The 15,213-nt window shown below is 41.8% G+C and overlaps 1 protein-coding gene across 3 annotated transcripts in view; it reads right to left on the minus strand.

Moving 5' to 3' along the window:
* The window catches only part of NME7 (NME/NM23 family member 7), a 244,804-nt gene extending 229,854 nt beyond the window's left edge, over positions 1-14,950 (minus strand). For 2 of the 3 annotated variants that reach the window (XM_062192716.1, XM_062192717.1), the window contains exon 1: positions 14,841-14,950. In XM_062192716.1, coding sequence (XP_062048700.1) covers positions 14,841-14,843 — 3 coding nt within the window. In that variant the 5' untranslated portion in view covers positions 14,844-14,950. The remainder of the gene's footprint in view (positions 1-14,840) is intronic. The other variant, XM_062192718.1, reaches the window with a different exon arrangement.
* Between the last annotated feature and the right edge of the window lie 263 nt (positions 14,951-15,213).

Here is a 15,213-nt window from a genome sequence, read left to right on the forward strand (position 1 = left end):
GTGTTAATCTTACCAAGTTTCTAGCCAACTGTCCCAAACTAGTCTCTTTTGAGTTTAATCCTCTCTTTAAGGTTACACATTTCTTGTTTGTGTGAGTAAGAATTCAGTTGTAACAGATAAGAAGAGTCTCTCAAAAGTATAATGTATTAATTAGGATAGTATTCCAAGAAAACTATTACTGAAGGTTCCCATGTGCCAACCTGGGAATAAGAAATAAATCTTGCTCTCAGACCAGGAGAAACACCTGGCTCCTGGCTTCGGATCAGCGCAGTGCGCCGGCCGCAGTGTGCCGGCCACAGTAGCCATTGCGGGGTGAACCAACGGAAAAAGGAAGACCTTTCTCTCTGTCTCTCTCTCTCACTGTCCACTCTGCCTGTCAAAAAATAAATAAATAAATAAATAATTAAAAAAAAAAAAAAAACCTTGCTCTCAAAGAGCTCACTCTCCTCAATACATTACTGAGTCCTCACTCAGAGCCAGAAGGCCATAGAGGTAAATCCCCAATGCATGTTTTTGATGGTGGATACACCCTTCTCTTCCAGCACTGTCTTCCCAGGAAGGTAGGGCCAGAAGGAAGGGAAGAGGGGATGTTGGAGACAGCAGGGATGACAGGCAGGGCAGCAAGGTCTCTATTTCTTTCTCCCTCTCTCTTTTTTTGGCCTTGGAAGTTTCTTTCTTTTCTCTCCAGCATTCTGGATGGTTGTTCCTCTACTATCTCTCATGGTCCTGGATTTCTTTCTCTCCCTCTCCATCCCTTCACTTTGGATAGTTCTTTCTAAGAGATACAGGATATTAAGGAGATAAAGAGAAAAAAAATAAAACACAGTTAGAGAGGGTGATACACAGAACTGGAGTGGGTACTTATTGATATGGTATAAACTGAATAAAGTCGTTACTTTGTTTCCTTCATTTAGAAATTAGAACTCATTCAATATGGAATCAATCATAAGAGAGTACTTCAAAATGTTCATGGAAAATGGGGTTAAAAGGTTAAGTTTATCCTGGTTCAAAAAACTGAAATCAATTCATATGAGGGGTATTCAACAAGTTCCTGAAAATGCATACTATGAATAAACCATGCATGGATTTCAAAATATGGCCTAGCAATTAAGATGCCAGTTAGAATGGACACATCCTACACTGGAGTACCTGGGTTCAGTGCCTGGGTCTGGCTCCTGACTCCAGCTTCCAGCTAATGTAAACCCTGAAAGGCAATGGTGATGGCTCAAATAGTGGATGCCCTGCCACTCACATGGGAAACTGAATTGTGTTCCAGGTTCCCATATTTGGCCCCAGCTGAGCTCTAGCTGTTGTTGGCATTTAGGGAATGAATCAGCAGATGGGAGCTCTTGCTCTGTCTCTGACTCTGTTTCTCTCTTTTTGTATCTTTTTCCTCTCAAATAATCTCTTTACAAATTTTATATCAAAGTAAACTTTTCTTTCAATTTGATTTTTCCAAAAAATTTATGTATTTATTTTTAAAGTCAGAGTTACAGAGGGAGAGAGAGAGAGAGAGAAAGAGAGACCGCTCATCTGCTGGTTCACTCCCCAGATGGCTGCAATGGCCAGCACTGGACCAGGCGGAAGCCAGGAACCAGTAGCTTTATCTGAGTCTCCTACATGGGTGGCAGGGATCCAAATACTTGAGCCATCTTCAGCTGCTTTTCCTAGGCATTAGCAGGGAGCTGGATCAGAAGTGGAGCAGCCAGTACATGAACCAGTGCCCATACTGGATGCTGGCATCACAGGTGGCAGCTTTACCCACTATGTCACAATGTTGGCCCCTATTTTTCCATTTATAAAATATTTTAAAGATAGATTTATTTATTTATTTATTTATTTATTTATTTGAAAGGCAGAATTACAGAGAGTCAGAGGAAGAGAGAGAGTGAAAGATCGTCCATCCTCTGGTTCACTCTCCAAAAGGCCACAGCGGTCGGCGTTGGGCAAATCCGAAGCCAGGAGCCTACAACTTCTTCTGGGTTTCCCACCCTGGTGCAGGGGCCCAAGGACTTGGGCCATCCACCGCTTCCCCAGGCGCATTAGCAGGTAGCTGGACCGGAAGTGGAGCAGCCAGGAATCGAACCAGTGTCATATGGGATGATGGCACTGCAGGCATCTGCTTTCCCTGTTAAGCCACAGTGCCAATCCCCACTTTTTTTCTTAAAGAGTTATTTTATTTATTTGAAAGGCAGAGTTACACAGAGAGAGAGAGGCGTCTTCCACCCATTGGTTCACTCCCAAGATGGCCACAGCCAGAGCTGTGCGAATCAGAAGCCAGGAGCCAGAAGCTTCTTCTAGGTTTCCCAAGCAGGTGCAGGGGCCCAAGGACTTGGGCCATTTTCTGTTGCTTTCCCAGGCCATAGCAGAGAGCTTGATCAGAAGTGGAGCAGCTGAGACTTGCCCATATGGAATGCCAGTACTGCAGGCGGTGGTTTTAATTGCTATGCCACAGTGGTGGCCCCTGCCCCCATTTTTTAATAATTTTATTTGAAAACCAGAGAAACAGAGACCAACAGAGACAGGAAAAGATCTTTCATACACTGTTTCATATCCTAAATGATTGCAACAGTCAGAGCTGGGCCAGCCCAAAGCCAAGAGCAAGGAATTCCATTTTTCAATGAATTTTTTGAAGTTTCCTCATACATATACACAAATGTCCATAAACAATTACATGAGAACACAGCCTGGTAGCAACAGCACCATGCTGAGATGGGTGATGTGTAAGCCTTTGAGTATATGCCACTTAGCTTCTTTATCTATAGAATATAGGGGTAAGATCAGTACTTCACTTTTCACTTTTTTTTTTTTTAACAGAACCTATAGTAAGAACTACAGTTTCATTTGAACCAATAAACACACAGAAACACATCTAACAAGTGGGAAAAAAAGTTCTATGAAACAATTCTTATCCTCGCCTGTCCAATGTACTGCTGTATTGCTTTGTAAAGGCTGGCTGCTATTCAGTTTGCAGTTTACAATCTGCTAGAAGGTCATAACCTCAATTTCGGATTATTGATCTTAGAAAAATCCAAAGTCTCTCCCAGCTCTAAGATTTGATGTGGCCTCTGGATACCTCTCAACCTCATCATTCCCTGCTTTTCCTTCATTTTCTCTGCTCTAATCACGTTGGCTTTCTTGTTGCTTCCTATACAAACAAGCAAGCTCCTACCTCAGGATCTTGGCACTTACAAGTCTGTCTACCTACATCTCTCTAATCTCTAGAATTCCAGAGGTTCTCACCTCATCACTTCATTCAGGTCTCGGCTGAAATGTCAGCAGTGGGGACTATCCCACTCAGTACCATCCCCTTCTTTCTTCACATCCTGTACCTTTAACTTGTTTAATTTTTTCTGACATATATCAATATTTAACATTACCTCACATATTCAATTGTTTGTTGTGTGTCTCATCATTCCCAGAAATTTTAGCTCTGTAAAGGGTAGACTCTGTCACTTATTGCTGCATTCTGGGTGTCTAGAAGAGTGCCCAGCACATAATAGGAACTTAAAATAATTGTGGAATGAATGAAGTTAGACTTCTCTGCTAGAATAAAAGAGCACACTGTTTTGGGCCTGGAATCATAGATTTTTCTCTGGTGGATAGACAGCCCTTGATCAAAATATGACTCTCAGTGTTGGTTGTGTGGCATAATGGGTTAAACTGCCACCTATGCCAGCATCCTATGCGAACGCCGGTCAAATCCTGATTGCTCCACTTCCAATCCAGCTTCCTAGTAATGTGCTTGGGAAAGCAATGGAAGCAATGATGCTGAGTCCCTGCACCTACATGAGAGACCTGCATGAAGCTCCTAGCTCCTGCCTTTGACCTGTCCCTTCCACTGAGGCCATGTGGGGAGTGAACAAATAGATGGAAGATTTCTTTCTCTCTTTATCTCCTTCATTTTCTCTCTCTCTCTCTCTCTCTCTCTCTCTCTCTCTCTCTCTCTTATTTCTTTTTTTTTAACTTTTATTTAATAAATATAAATTTCCAAAGTACAGTTTATGGATTACAATGGCTTTCCCCCCCATAACTTCCCTCCCACCTGCAACCCTCCCCTCTCCAGCTCCCTCTTCCATTCCATTCACATCAAGATTGATTTTCAATTCTCTTTATATACAGAAGATCGATTTAGTATATATTAAGTAAATATTTCGACAGTTTGCACCCACACAGAAACACAAAGTGTAAAATATTGTTTGAATACTAGTTATAGCATTTATTCACATTGTACAACACATTAAGGACAGAGATGCTACATGAGGAGTAAGTGCAAAGTGATGCCTGTTGTTGACTTAACAAATTGACACTCTTGTTTATGGCGTCAGTAATCACCCTAGGCTCTTGTCATGAGTCGCCAAGGCTATGGAAGCCTTTTGAGTTTGCCGACTCCAATCTTATTTAGACCAGGTCATAGTCAAAGTGGAAGTTCTCTCCTCCCTTCAGAGAAAGGTACCTCCTTCTTTGATGGCTCGTTCTTTCTGCTGGGATCTCACTCGCAGAGATCTTTCATTTAGGTTTTTTTTTTTCCAGAGTGTCTTGGCTTTTCATACCTAAAATACTCTCATGGGCTCTTCAGCCAGATCCGAGTGCCTTAAGGGCTAATACTGAGGCCAGAGTGCTGTTTAGGATGTCTGCCATTCTATGAGTCTGCTGTGTATCCTGTTTCCCAAGTTGGATCGTTCTCTCTTTAATTCTTTCAGTTAGTATTAGCAGACATTAATCTTGTTTATGTGATCTCTTTGACTCTTAGACCTATCATTACGATCAATTGTGAACTGAAATTGATAACTTGGATTAGTGAGACGGCATTGGTACATGCCACCTTGATGGGATTGTATTGGAATCCCCTGGCATGTTTCTAACTCCATCATTTGGGGCAAGTCCAATTGAGCATGTCCCAAATTGTACCTCTCCTCCCTCTCTTATTCCCACTCTTATATTTAACAGAGATCACTTTTCAGTTAAATTTAAACACCTAAGAATAATTGTGTGTTAATTACAGAGTTCAACCAATAGTATTAAGTAGGACAAAAAAAAATACTAAAAAGGATAAAGTATTAAGCTGTTCATCAACAGTCAGGACAAGGGCTGATCAAGTCACTGTTTCTCATAGTGTCCATCTCTATCTCTATCTCTATCTCTATCTCTATCTCTACCTCTCTGTAACTCTTTCAAATAAATAAAATAACATTTTTAAAAAATGGATCTACTCCCAGTCTCTATCAAGTGAGTAGCAGGGAAATTCAATTAACTTCCTAGTTTTTATAAATAAATAAATAAATAAAAATTATCTTCCTAGTTTTTATATGGAAATGATAGGAAAAAGGGGATTATATTATTATAGAAGGCATTCTTCCTTTCGATTTAAAATTTAAAAGTTTTTAATTATGAAAAACATCAAGACATTTAAGATATACAAATACTAACTTACAGAAATTTGAACATACGCAGTAAAATTCAGTAACTGATAAGCAACTTAGAAACCAGCATGGTTCATTCTTTTAAAAAAAATTTAAAGACTTTATTTGAGAGGTGTTACAGAGAGAAGGAGAAACAGAGAAAAAGGTCTTCCATCTGCTGGTTCACTCCCCAGATGGCCACAACAGCTGAAGCTGTGCCGATCTAAAACCAGGAGCCAGGAGCTTCTTCAGGGTCTCCCACATAGGTATAAGGGCCCAAGGACTTGGGCCATCTTCTGCTTTCCCAGGCCATAGCAGAGAGCTGGATCGGGAGAGAAGCAGTCGGGACTTGAACTGGTGCCCATATGGGATGCTGGCACCACAGGCAAAGGATTAGTCCTCTATGCCACAGCACCAGCCCCCCAATATGGCTTATATAAATGACAGAACTGTACTTGCCATTATATGGAGGGATTTTCAGTTTTTCCAAAGCCATGTTTGTGAGCCTAAGTAACAAGAAACAGTCTGAATAATCTTGTTCTACTTTTACAATCGAATCATTGAATAATAAAATCATAAAACTATCAGCAATCCAAATAAATATTCCCAGCTAACCCATTTAAACTGGGTAGAAATTCATGGATCACAGATCTAATATCTGTGAAAAATATAGCATACATGTTCAGCTGCCCCTACCACCAAAGATCATGAGAGTTAATAAAATTGGGCTCAAGATCTATTTCTGCTTTCTCTCATCCTTCCCTCCATTTTCCCTGGCCCTGCATTACTTCCATCAGGAAAATTAATGTATAAGAGAAATCAAGGTAGAAGGAATTTAATATTATAAAAGTAAATTTTTCAAAATCCACAAAATTGGATAATAATATCACAAACCTCAAATGTTTATTTCGGAAGTTTGTTTTAGATTTTAATCTCCTTCCAAAGTATTTCCAACTACCTTCTCATTAGGCAGAAATCTGGTTAAATATGAAAGTAACATATTTTATGTAATATTTTATAGTTTATAAATTAACTTCACATATATTACCTTATTTGATTTTCACAAAAATGTTTTAAGATACTCTTAATAGAGTATTATTCTAACTTTATGGATGAGTAAAAAATTTCCTAGAAAGATTACAAATGCACAGTTCATAAATGCCAAAGTCAGGAGTGGAATAAAGACTTTAGATTTCAAAGCGAGTGTTCTAGTGCAGCAAGCTAAGCTGCCATCCCATGTTGCAGTGCCTGGTTCAAGTACCAATGCCTCCTCCTGTACTGATGTGCACCCTGGGAGACAGCAGACCTGATGGCTCAAGTGCCTGAGCCCCTACAAACATGGGAGATCCAGAAGGTGTTTCAAGATCCTGGCGTTGGCCTCGCTCAGCCATGGATGTTGTGGGCATTTAGGGAGACGATCAGCAGATAAAAAACCTCTCTCTCTCTCTCTCTCTCTCTCTCTCTCTCTCCTATTCTCTCTCTCTCTTTCTGCCTTTCAAATAGATGAAAAAGAAATAAATACACATTAAAAATAGATTTCTAGATTTACACCAGTTCATTTGTACTATAACGAGTTGTTTTTCAAAACAGGTAGACATGAAAAGACTGGCCAATCTGTCTGTGAGTCACAGATAAATAAAGGCTACCTTTCTTTCTTTATTATAGAAGCTATAAATTTTGAATTATAGCAATTATATGAGATATAAAACAATAATTGCAAGAAACACTGTAAGTACATATTAACAGTGTCTTTCATTTACAGTCACTTAGAATCTTTCTCAAATATTCACTGCAAACAGACAACATTTTTTAAAGGCAGATCTTACATCTGCTGGTTCACTCTTCAAATGGCCGCAACGGCCGAGGCTGAGCCAGGACAAACTGGCTCTCCCACATGGACACAGGGGCCCTAGGACTTGGACCATCCTCTGCTGCCTTCCCAGGCACATTAGCATGGAGCTGGATCGGCGTTGGAGCAGCCAGGATTCGAACTGGTGCCCGTATGGGATGCTGGTGCTGCAGGTGATCAGTTAACCGGCTATGCCATGATGATGGCCCTGGCGCAGATAACACTTTTGTTAAAAGTTAAATCCCATCGTTAAAATATATGTATATGTATGTATGTAATAAATGAGAAACCAGTTTAAAGCTTAGGAGAAACAGGCACCATGACACTGCTAGCAGAAAATAAACTGATAAAGGGGATAGTGTTTGGTGCACCAGTTAAGACGCCACTTTGGATGCCATGTGTGGTGTGGACCACATATGGATGTACATGGGTTTTAGTCCTGACTACATTTTTACTTCTAGCTAACACACCCTCTGGGAGGCAACAGATGATGGCTCAAGTACTAGTGAGTCCCTGCCATGCACTAAAGAGACCTACCACATGAGAGACCTAGGTTAAGTATCAGCCTCCTGGCTTCAGCCTGGCCTAGCACTGTCTGTTGCTAGCATTTGTCCTTTTCTAATTTAGTCTAAGAAAATAACTTAGTTATGGTATTAACAAAACAAATTAATAAAATGATTGGTTAAATCACAGTAAATTGAAGGAAAAATATCTTTTTTATAAAAAAAGATTTATTTATTTGAAAGGTAGAGTTACAGAGGTGGGAGGAAGGGAGGGAGGGAGAAAGAGATAGGGAGAGAGAGAGAGAGATCTTCCATCCATTGGTTCACTCCTCAAATGGCCACAACTGCCAGGGCTGGGGCAAACCAAAGCCAGGAGCCAGGAGCTTCTCCTAGGTCTCCAACATGGGTACAGGGCCCAAGCACTTGGGCCATCTTCTGCTGCTTTCCCAGGAGCATTAGCAGGGAGCTGGATGGGAAATGGAGCAGCTGGGAATCCAACCAGCACCTATATGGGATGCCAGCATCGCAGGCAGCAAATTTACCAGCTATGCCAGAACATAGGCCTCTAAAATATAACCGTTAAAACTGATATAGAAAATGGTACAAGATACACTAAGTGGGGAAAACCAGATGTAGAAAATAAGATCACATTTTAAGATATACCTATGTATGCCCATGTGTATATGTGTCTAGGATATTATAACAAAATATTAACAGTGATTATAGGGGCCAGCGCTGTGGCTCACTTGGTTAATCCTTCGCCTGCGGCGCCGACATCCCATATGGGTGCCAGGTTCTAATCCAGGCTGCTCCTCTTCCGGTCCAGCTCTCTGCTGTGGCCTGGGAGGGCAGTGGAGGATGGCCAAGGTCCTTGGGCCCCTGCACCCGCATGGGAGACCAGAGGGAAGCACCTGGCTCCTGGCTTCGGATCAGCACAGCACCGGCCATAGCGGCCATTTGGGGAGTGAATCAACAGAAGGAAGACCTTTCTCTCTGTCTCTCTCTCTCACTGTCTATAATTCTACCTGTCAAGTAATACCAACAGCTCTTGGAAGTGAAACAGTCTACACAGCTTTTGCAGACAAGTGAATATAAGGTTCATTGGAAATGCTAGAGATATTTCTGGAAAATAAGATATATAGATCGATCGTATGCTATAGCACTATCAAGAAAGGAAGTAGTTGAAAATCAGGGCAGAAATATAATACCCATGTAGAAACCATGATGCACATCAACCTGAATATGCAGCTCTCCTTGCCACACCTTAGAGAAAATATTACAAAAACAGAAAAGCCGCAGAAGTGGCCAATTAAATTATGAAACAGCAATTATATGGGGAGAAATCAGGGGGCTCTGATCTTCCAAGGCAAGCAAAATGTTTTCCAAAGTTTATAAGGTCATACATGTTACAGATAGGATGTACAATAGGCATTGATGGGGCCGGTGTTGTGGTGTAGCGGTTAAAGCTGCGGCCTGTGATACCGGCATTCCACATGGCAGTGGGTTCGAGTCCTGGTTGCTTCACTTCTGAACCAGCTCCTTGCTGATGTGCCGGGGAGGGCTGTAGAAGAATGCCCAAGTCCCATGTAGGACACTCGGAGAGAGCTCCTTGCCCCTAACTTTAGCCTGGCCCAGGCCTGGCTGTTGTCATTTAGGGAGTGAACCAGCAGATGGAAGAAACCTCTTTCTTTCTTCCCACCCCAATAACTGTGCCTTTCAAATAAATAAAGATAAATCTTTAAAAAATGGAAATAGGCATTGATAGACCAAAATAATATGGTTTGAGGTTAAATAAGGCAGATCCAAGGAAAATAAAATATTTTGATGGAGTAAGTAAAACATATAGAATGCATTATCCTGTTACACTTAGAATAAAATCCAAAATCTTTCCCATGTTTTGTAAGGCTCATTGTTCTCAGCATCCACCTACCTTGCAGTCCTTCTCTAATGCCCTAGGTCCCAGCCACACTGGCTCCCCGCTGTGCCTCTGATGTAGTACCTCTGCACCTGCTAGTACTTCTCCCTAGAATTTTCTTCTAGAGCTCCATCAGGCAAACTTCATTACTGAGAACTAAGTTTAAAATTTACCTCCTTGGCACAGTGGTTAAGATGCTGCTTCAGACCCCAGCATCCCATATCAGAGTGCCAGGGTTCAAGTCCTAGCCTTGTTTGTGGTTCTAGTTTCCTGCTAATGCACACCCTGGGAGGTGGTAAGTGATGTCCCGTATACTTGGGTCCCTAATACTCATGTGGAGACCCAGATTGAGTTCTACACAGCTGGCTTTAGCCTAGCCTAGCTCTGGTTGTTGTGGGCATTTGGAGAGTTGAACTTAAGGACAGAAGTTTCTTTCTCTCTTTCTCTCTTGTTCTCTCGCTCAATCTGTCTCTCCATTTTCCAAATAAACAAAAAATAAATAAATATTTTTTTAAAAGCTACTTCCTTCTGAGAACCTTTTCTGATTTTTTGCCTAAAGCTACTTGCTCTTGGAACCAGTCATTATTGCATTATTTAATTTAATTTACTTCATAGTGCTTATCACCATATGAGATGGTCTCATTCATTTATTTCTTTACATATGCTATTTCTTTCCAATTAAGGAAAAAAAGGGGTCAAAAAGTTACATCATCAAGGAGGCTTTAGATCTATTTTATATTTTATTATCAATATCCACTTCACCCTGTGATTTTTCTTTTGTAACCCAACTTACATGTGTAATTCATCTCCCAGTATTTGCTTTCCTCTATAATTCCACAAAGTAGGGGTCACTGTATGCCACCTTATTCATCAGGGCAATAGACACCAGTGCCTGGCATGGAGAAAGCATTCAATCAAAGCTTTTTGCATGGGTATACAATGAATGAATGAGAAAGAAAGGATGGGGTTCAAAATGCAGAAAAATGAAAAGGAAATAAAGAACCACCTGAGAGGAAAATTATGACCTTATATTAGCCAGTCACCATTCAATTTTGTGAAGACTACTAGCTCATGTTAAAGAGGAATATAATTGCTTCTGGTCTGCATGTGTAATAAAACACATTGGAAAATGTTGTTTTTTTTTTTTTAAGTTTCTGATTTCTAATTCTAAGTTGTATACTTTCTGATTCAGTTTCACTAGATGAAATCCTGTGGGATTTTTTTTTTTTTTTTTTTTTTTGGACAGGCAGAGTGGACAGTGAGAGAGAGAAACAGAGAGAAAGGTCTTCCTTTGCCATTGGTTCACCCTCCAATGGCCGCCGCAGCCGGCGCACCACGCTGATCCGATGGCAGGAGCCAGGTGCTTCTCCTGGTCTCCCATGGGGTGCAGGGCCCAAGCACTTGGGCCATCCTCCACTGTACTCCCTGGCCACAGCAGAGAGCTGGCCTGGAAGAGGGGCAACCAGGACAGAATCCAGTGCCCCGACCGGGACTAGAACCTGGTGTGCCAGCGCCACAAGGTGGAGGATTAGCCTAGTGAGCCGCGGCACCGGCTGAAATCCTGCGGGATTTTAAAATGGTAATTATGTGTGTTGTGGCCTAGCAGGTAAAGCCACCTCATGCAGTGACAGCATCCCATATCAGAAGTGTTCCACTTCAGATCCAGCTCCCTGCTAATGCACCTGGGAAAGTACCAAAGGATGGCCCAAGGCTTGGGCCCCTATACCCATGTGAGAGACCTGGAAGAAGCTCCTGGCTCCTGGCTTTGGCCTGGTCCTGCCCTGTCTGTTGCTACCATCTAAGGAGTGAACCAGCAGATAGAGGATCTCTCTCTCTCTCTCTCTCTCTCTCTCTCTCTCTCTCTCCCTCCCTCCCCCTTGCTAAATCTGACTTTCAAATTTTAAATAAATAAATATAGATACAAACACATCTTAAAAAAATAAAACAGCAATTCTTCCAGATTACCAGTTCAAGTAACAAAAGGCATTCTATGTAATTAAGAGCAGAGGCTCAAGATGAAAACAGTCCAACTATGTAGAAGAGATTTTATAAGCAAAGTTGGAAACTAAAAAACATTTCATAGAACAAAATCTTGTTCTTTATTTAACAATCATAAGATTTTCTTTAAAGGCTCTGTTTAAAATAACAACTTTGAGACATTTGTACATCAAAGGTTTAGACTAATTCTTATGGAATACATCTGATTATCTTTAAAATCCTTTTATACAAACACTTTACCTGGGGTGACACTCTTCAAATAAAAGCTATATTTAAGACAATATTGAACTTTCACACATCTCTTAGTCAAGTGGATCTGTGAACAACCTTCTCTCCTCCTTATACATAAAAGATATCAATGACTCCAGTATGTTCTTTACCTTAAACAACATCTGAGAGACATATTAAACTACAGTTGCCAATTTCTCCTTCACAAAATAAAGGTGGCTCTATAATTTCTGTCCATAACCTAAATCTGGTGCTGGGAGCCAAACTGTAACAAACCAGATGCAGAGAAGCTGAGCAGGTAATTAAACTGCAGTGACCAGGAAACCCCACCAGCAGAGCTGACAGCCTCCATCCTCAGTTGCTGATGGAGAGACCCCGTCTTCACAGCCATACAGACACCAGAGGCTAGACGGAGCACGGTTGATTGCTCTCCACCCTTTCTGATGAAGGACTGACATCCAACAGCATAGGAGAGACGCTGGATACAGAAAGAAATGTGATCACTTCACTCTAGCCAATTTTAGCCTTTTGTTAAATTTCGAGCTTTCTTTGCCACACATTAAGAACGCTGACATTAGATCAAAAGACAAATCTGCATACTTCCGATTTTAGCTACTTTGCCTTTTAAAGTATATGTTGCTCTAAGCATATAGTATCTTGAACTTTCTGGATCATGACTCACAGTAATATGTTTTATGTCATAATCCAGTACATTCACAAAATATAAACAATTTAAAACAAAAGTTCATGAAAGCTACCCTTATGGCATGCAGTAGATGTGGTAAGTTTCTATGTTAGTCTTCTTTGTTAATGTTGGCTACACACCACAAATCTACTGCATGACAGAATAGGTCACCTCCTACAGTTTGAGAAACATAAGCCTCGTCAAGTAGATGACAGATAGCTATACAGACAGACAACAGACAGTCTGGCATCTGCATACAGACTGCATCTCATGCTATTCTGCCCCATGTACCTCCCAAAGCAGCTAACCCTGCACCACCTCACAACCCAGTTTCTATTTTTGTTCTCTATTAAACCATAAGTTGCTCAAATTTGAGCTTGCCCCTTTGTGCCTCAGGAACTGTGATCTTGTTAGTGCACCCTGAAGATCCAGATCAGCACGTTTGTATCATTTAGGTCTCAATACTAAAGTCCTTTCTTCAGAAGGGCCTTCACTGACCATCTAATTGAAAGAATCACCAACCATGAAACCCCTGCAAGGATGGGAACAAAGCAAACTGCTGTTTGCTCTTAGCATTGCTGGGAAGTCTGAGTGAAAATAGCAAACAAAACAAAAAGTAGCAGACAGGAAAAATAAACAGTATTTAGTGAATGTCACTTTTCAGCTCCCTATGCCACTGCACAGGTCATTGAATTCTAAGCATTGATATTCTCTACCATTTGCCACATTACGGCTTTAATGATGCTCTAGCTGAGAAGTGAGGACTCTGTCCTCCAATCTCCTCTTTCAGACCACTTACCTCATTCTTTCCTCTTTTCTTATGCATTCAGCAAACATTTGAGTGCCTAATATGCTCTAAGCAATAGCAGTGAACATAGTAAACATCTATACCTCTAACAGTTCACAGTTTAGGAAGGGTGACAAACCTATAAACAAATAATTTCAAGTAAATGTGGTATCTACAATAAAAGAAATGTGTACTATATACAGTGGTGACAAGAAAGAATAAACAGTTACCTCTTGTGGAGTGTAGGAAAAGCCAGGATAGAAAGAGACACACTTAAGCTGAGTCTTGGAAGGATCAATAGGAGTTTCATATGCAAGACAAGGGAGGAGGACAGAAGCAGTACCATGTGCTGAGTAGAGGGAAGAGACATACTGCCAGTTTGAAGTTGTTTGGTATGTTCAGTAGTAAGGAGCTAAAAGGCAAACGGCTAAAAGGAGTATCCAGGAAAGGGACAGCCAAGAAAGAAGCCAGAAAGGTAAGTGCTAGATTGTGGAGGGCCTCTTGTGTGCCATTCCAAACTTTACTGTAGGAAATGGGATGAGTAGCATTAACAGATGGGAACTTAGTAACTTCTTCCTTGCAGCAGAAAAAACAATAGATTAGAAAATTGCCAGACCAGACCGTAAAAGAAACGAATATAATAGCTAACGTAAAAATGAGGAATTTCTAAACAAAAATAATGACCAACTGAATATGGGAAACATCAGAGAAAGGGGAATGTAGGGTAACACTGATTTCTAGTTTCAGTTATAATACAGTGGTATCATTAAATAACATGGTGAAAAACAGGAGAAACCAGGCAGAAAGATAGCAAAATCACTTATAGGCTTATTGAAAATGGAAATATTGAGCCCAATCCCTATTCATGCAAAAATCTAGGAGGGAAGCTCAAGCAGGTGAATTCTAGAAGCTCTCAAGTGATCCTGAAAGTTATTCCTGTTAGAAAGCACGGACATAGCAGGTAGACAGCTGGATGGAAGCGAGCCGATCCACTCTACAAATACGATTACGGGGCCTTTACAGAGCGTGAGGCAGTGCTCTGGCACTCCGCGGGGCAGACTCCAGGCCCTAGCGAGATTCGGGCCAGTGTTGCCACAGTCACCTACACGCCACCATCTGCCTTTTAGGTGGAACGTTACTGTGAAGCCACAAGCCTGAAAACCGCACTGATGAATAATGCATGCCCAAAAAAGGAGGCTGGTTTGAAATAATATCTCACCTGAGACTCCGCGTCTTAACCCTAAACTTTCCGCTGCCTTACGTTAAGGGCTTATGGTAATATTGAAGCGGAATTTCAGGGCGCTGCAAGAAAACATAGTGAGGAGACTGCAGGGACAGCCCACGGGAAACGGGGGAGAGACAATGGGGAGAAGACAGGGTTGCGGACGCCTCCAAGGGCCCATCGACCCAACACTCGCGAAGCTGCGTAACCAGGAACCCGGAGCGGCTCTTCTGGTCGGCCTTAGCACTCACCATAGTTTCAGGATCTCAGCGCGAAGAAGCCGAGTTGCCACAGGAAGGCACCGCCATCCACACCATCATCCGGTTACTCTGGCAACAGGGCCCCGCCCCCTGCCGGGAGACGTCAGCGGTCAGCCCCTTCGTCCCTAGTGGCTGGGAGTCCTCGCAGTGACGCCCAGCTCATCGACAGATCCGCCCCTTCACGCTGTCTCCTGGGGCGACAGGACGCCTCCTGCCTCTTGCCAGCATTTTCACTTCCGTTTGGTTGGCAGATGACCCGGAAGTTTAAGTTAACACGCGGCTAGGCGCCACAGAGCGCTCTATTTTATTTTGCAATAAACCCTTCTCCAGCTTTCCATTGATGAGGCGAGACGCTGTATCATCT

This window comes from Lepus europaeus, chromosome 5 (genome assembly GCF_033115175.1).
Source record: "Lepus europaeus isolate LE1 chromosome 5, mLepTim1.pri, whole genome shotgun sequence".
Lineage (NCBI taxonomy): Eukaryota > Metazoa > Chordata > Mammalia > Lagomorpha > Leporidae > Lepus > Lepus europaeus.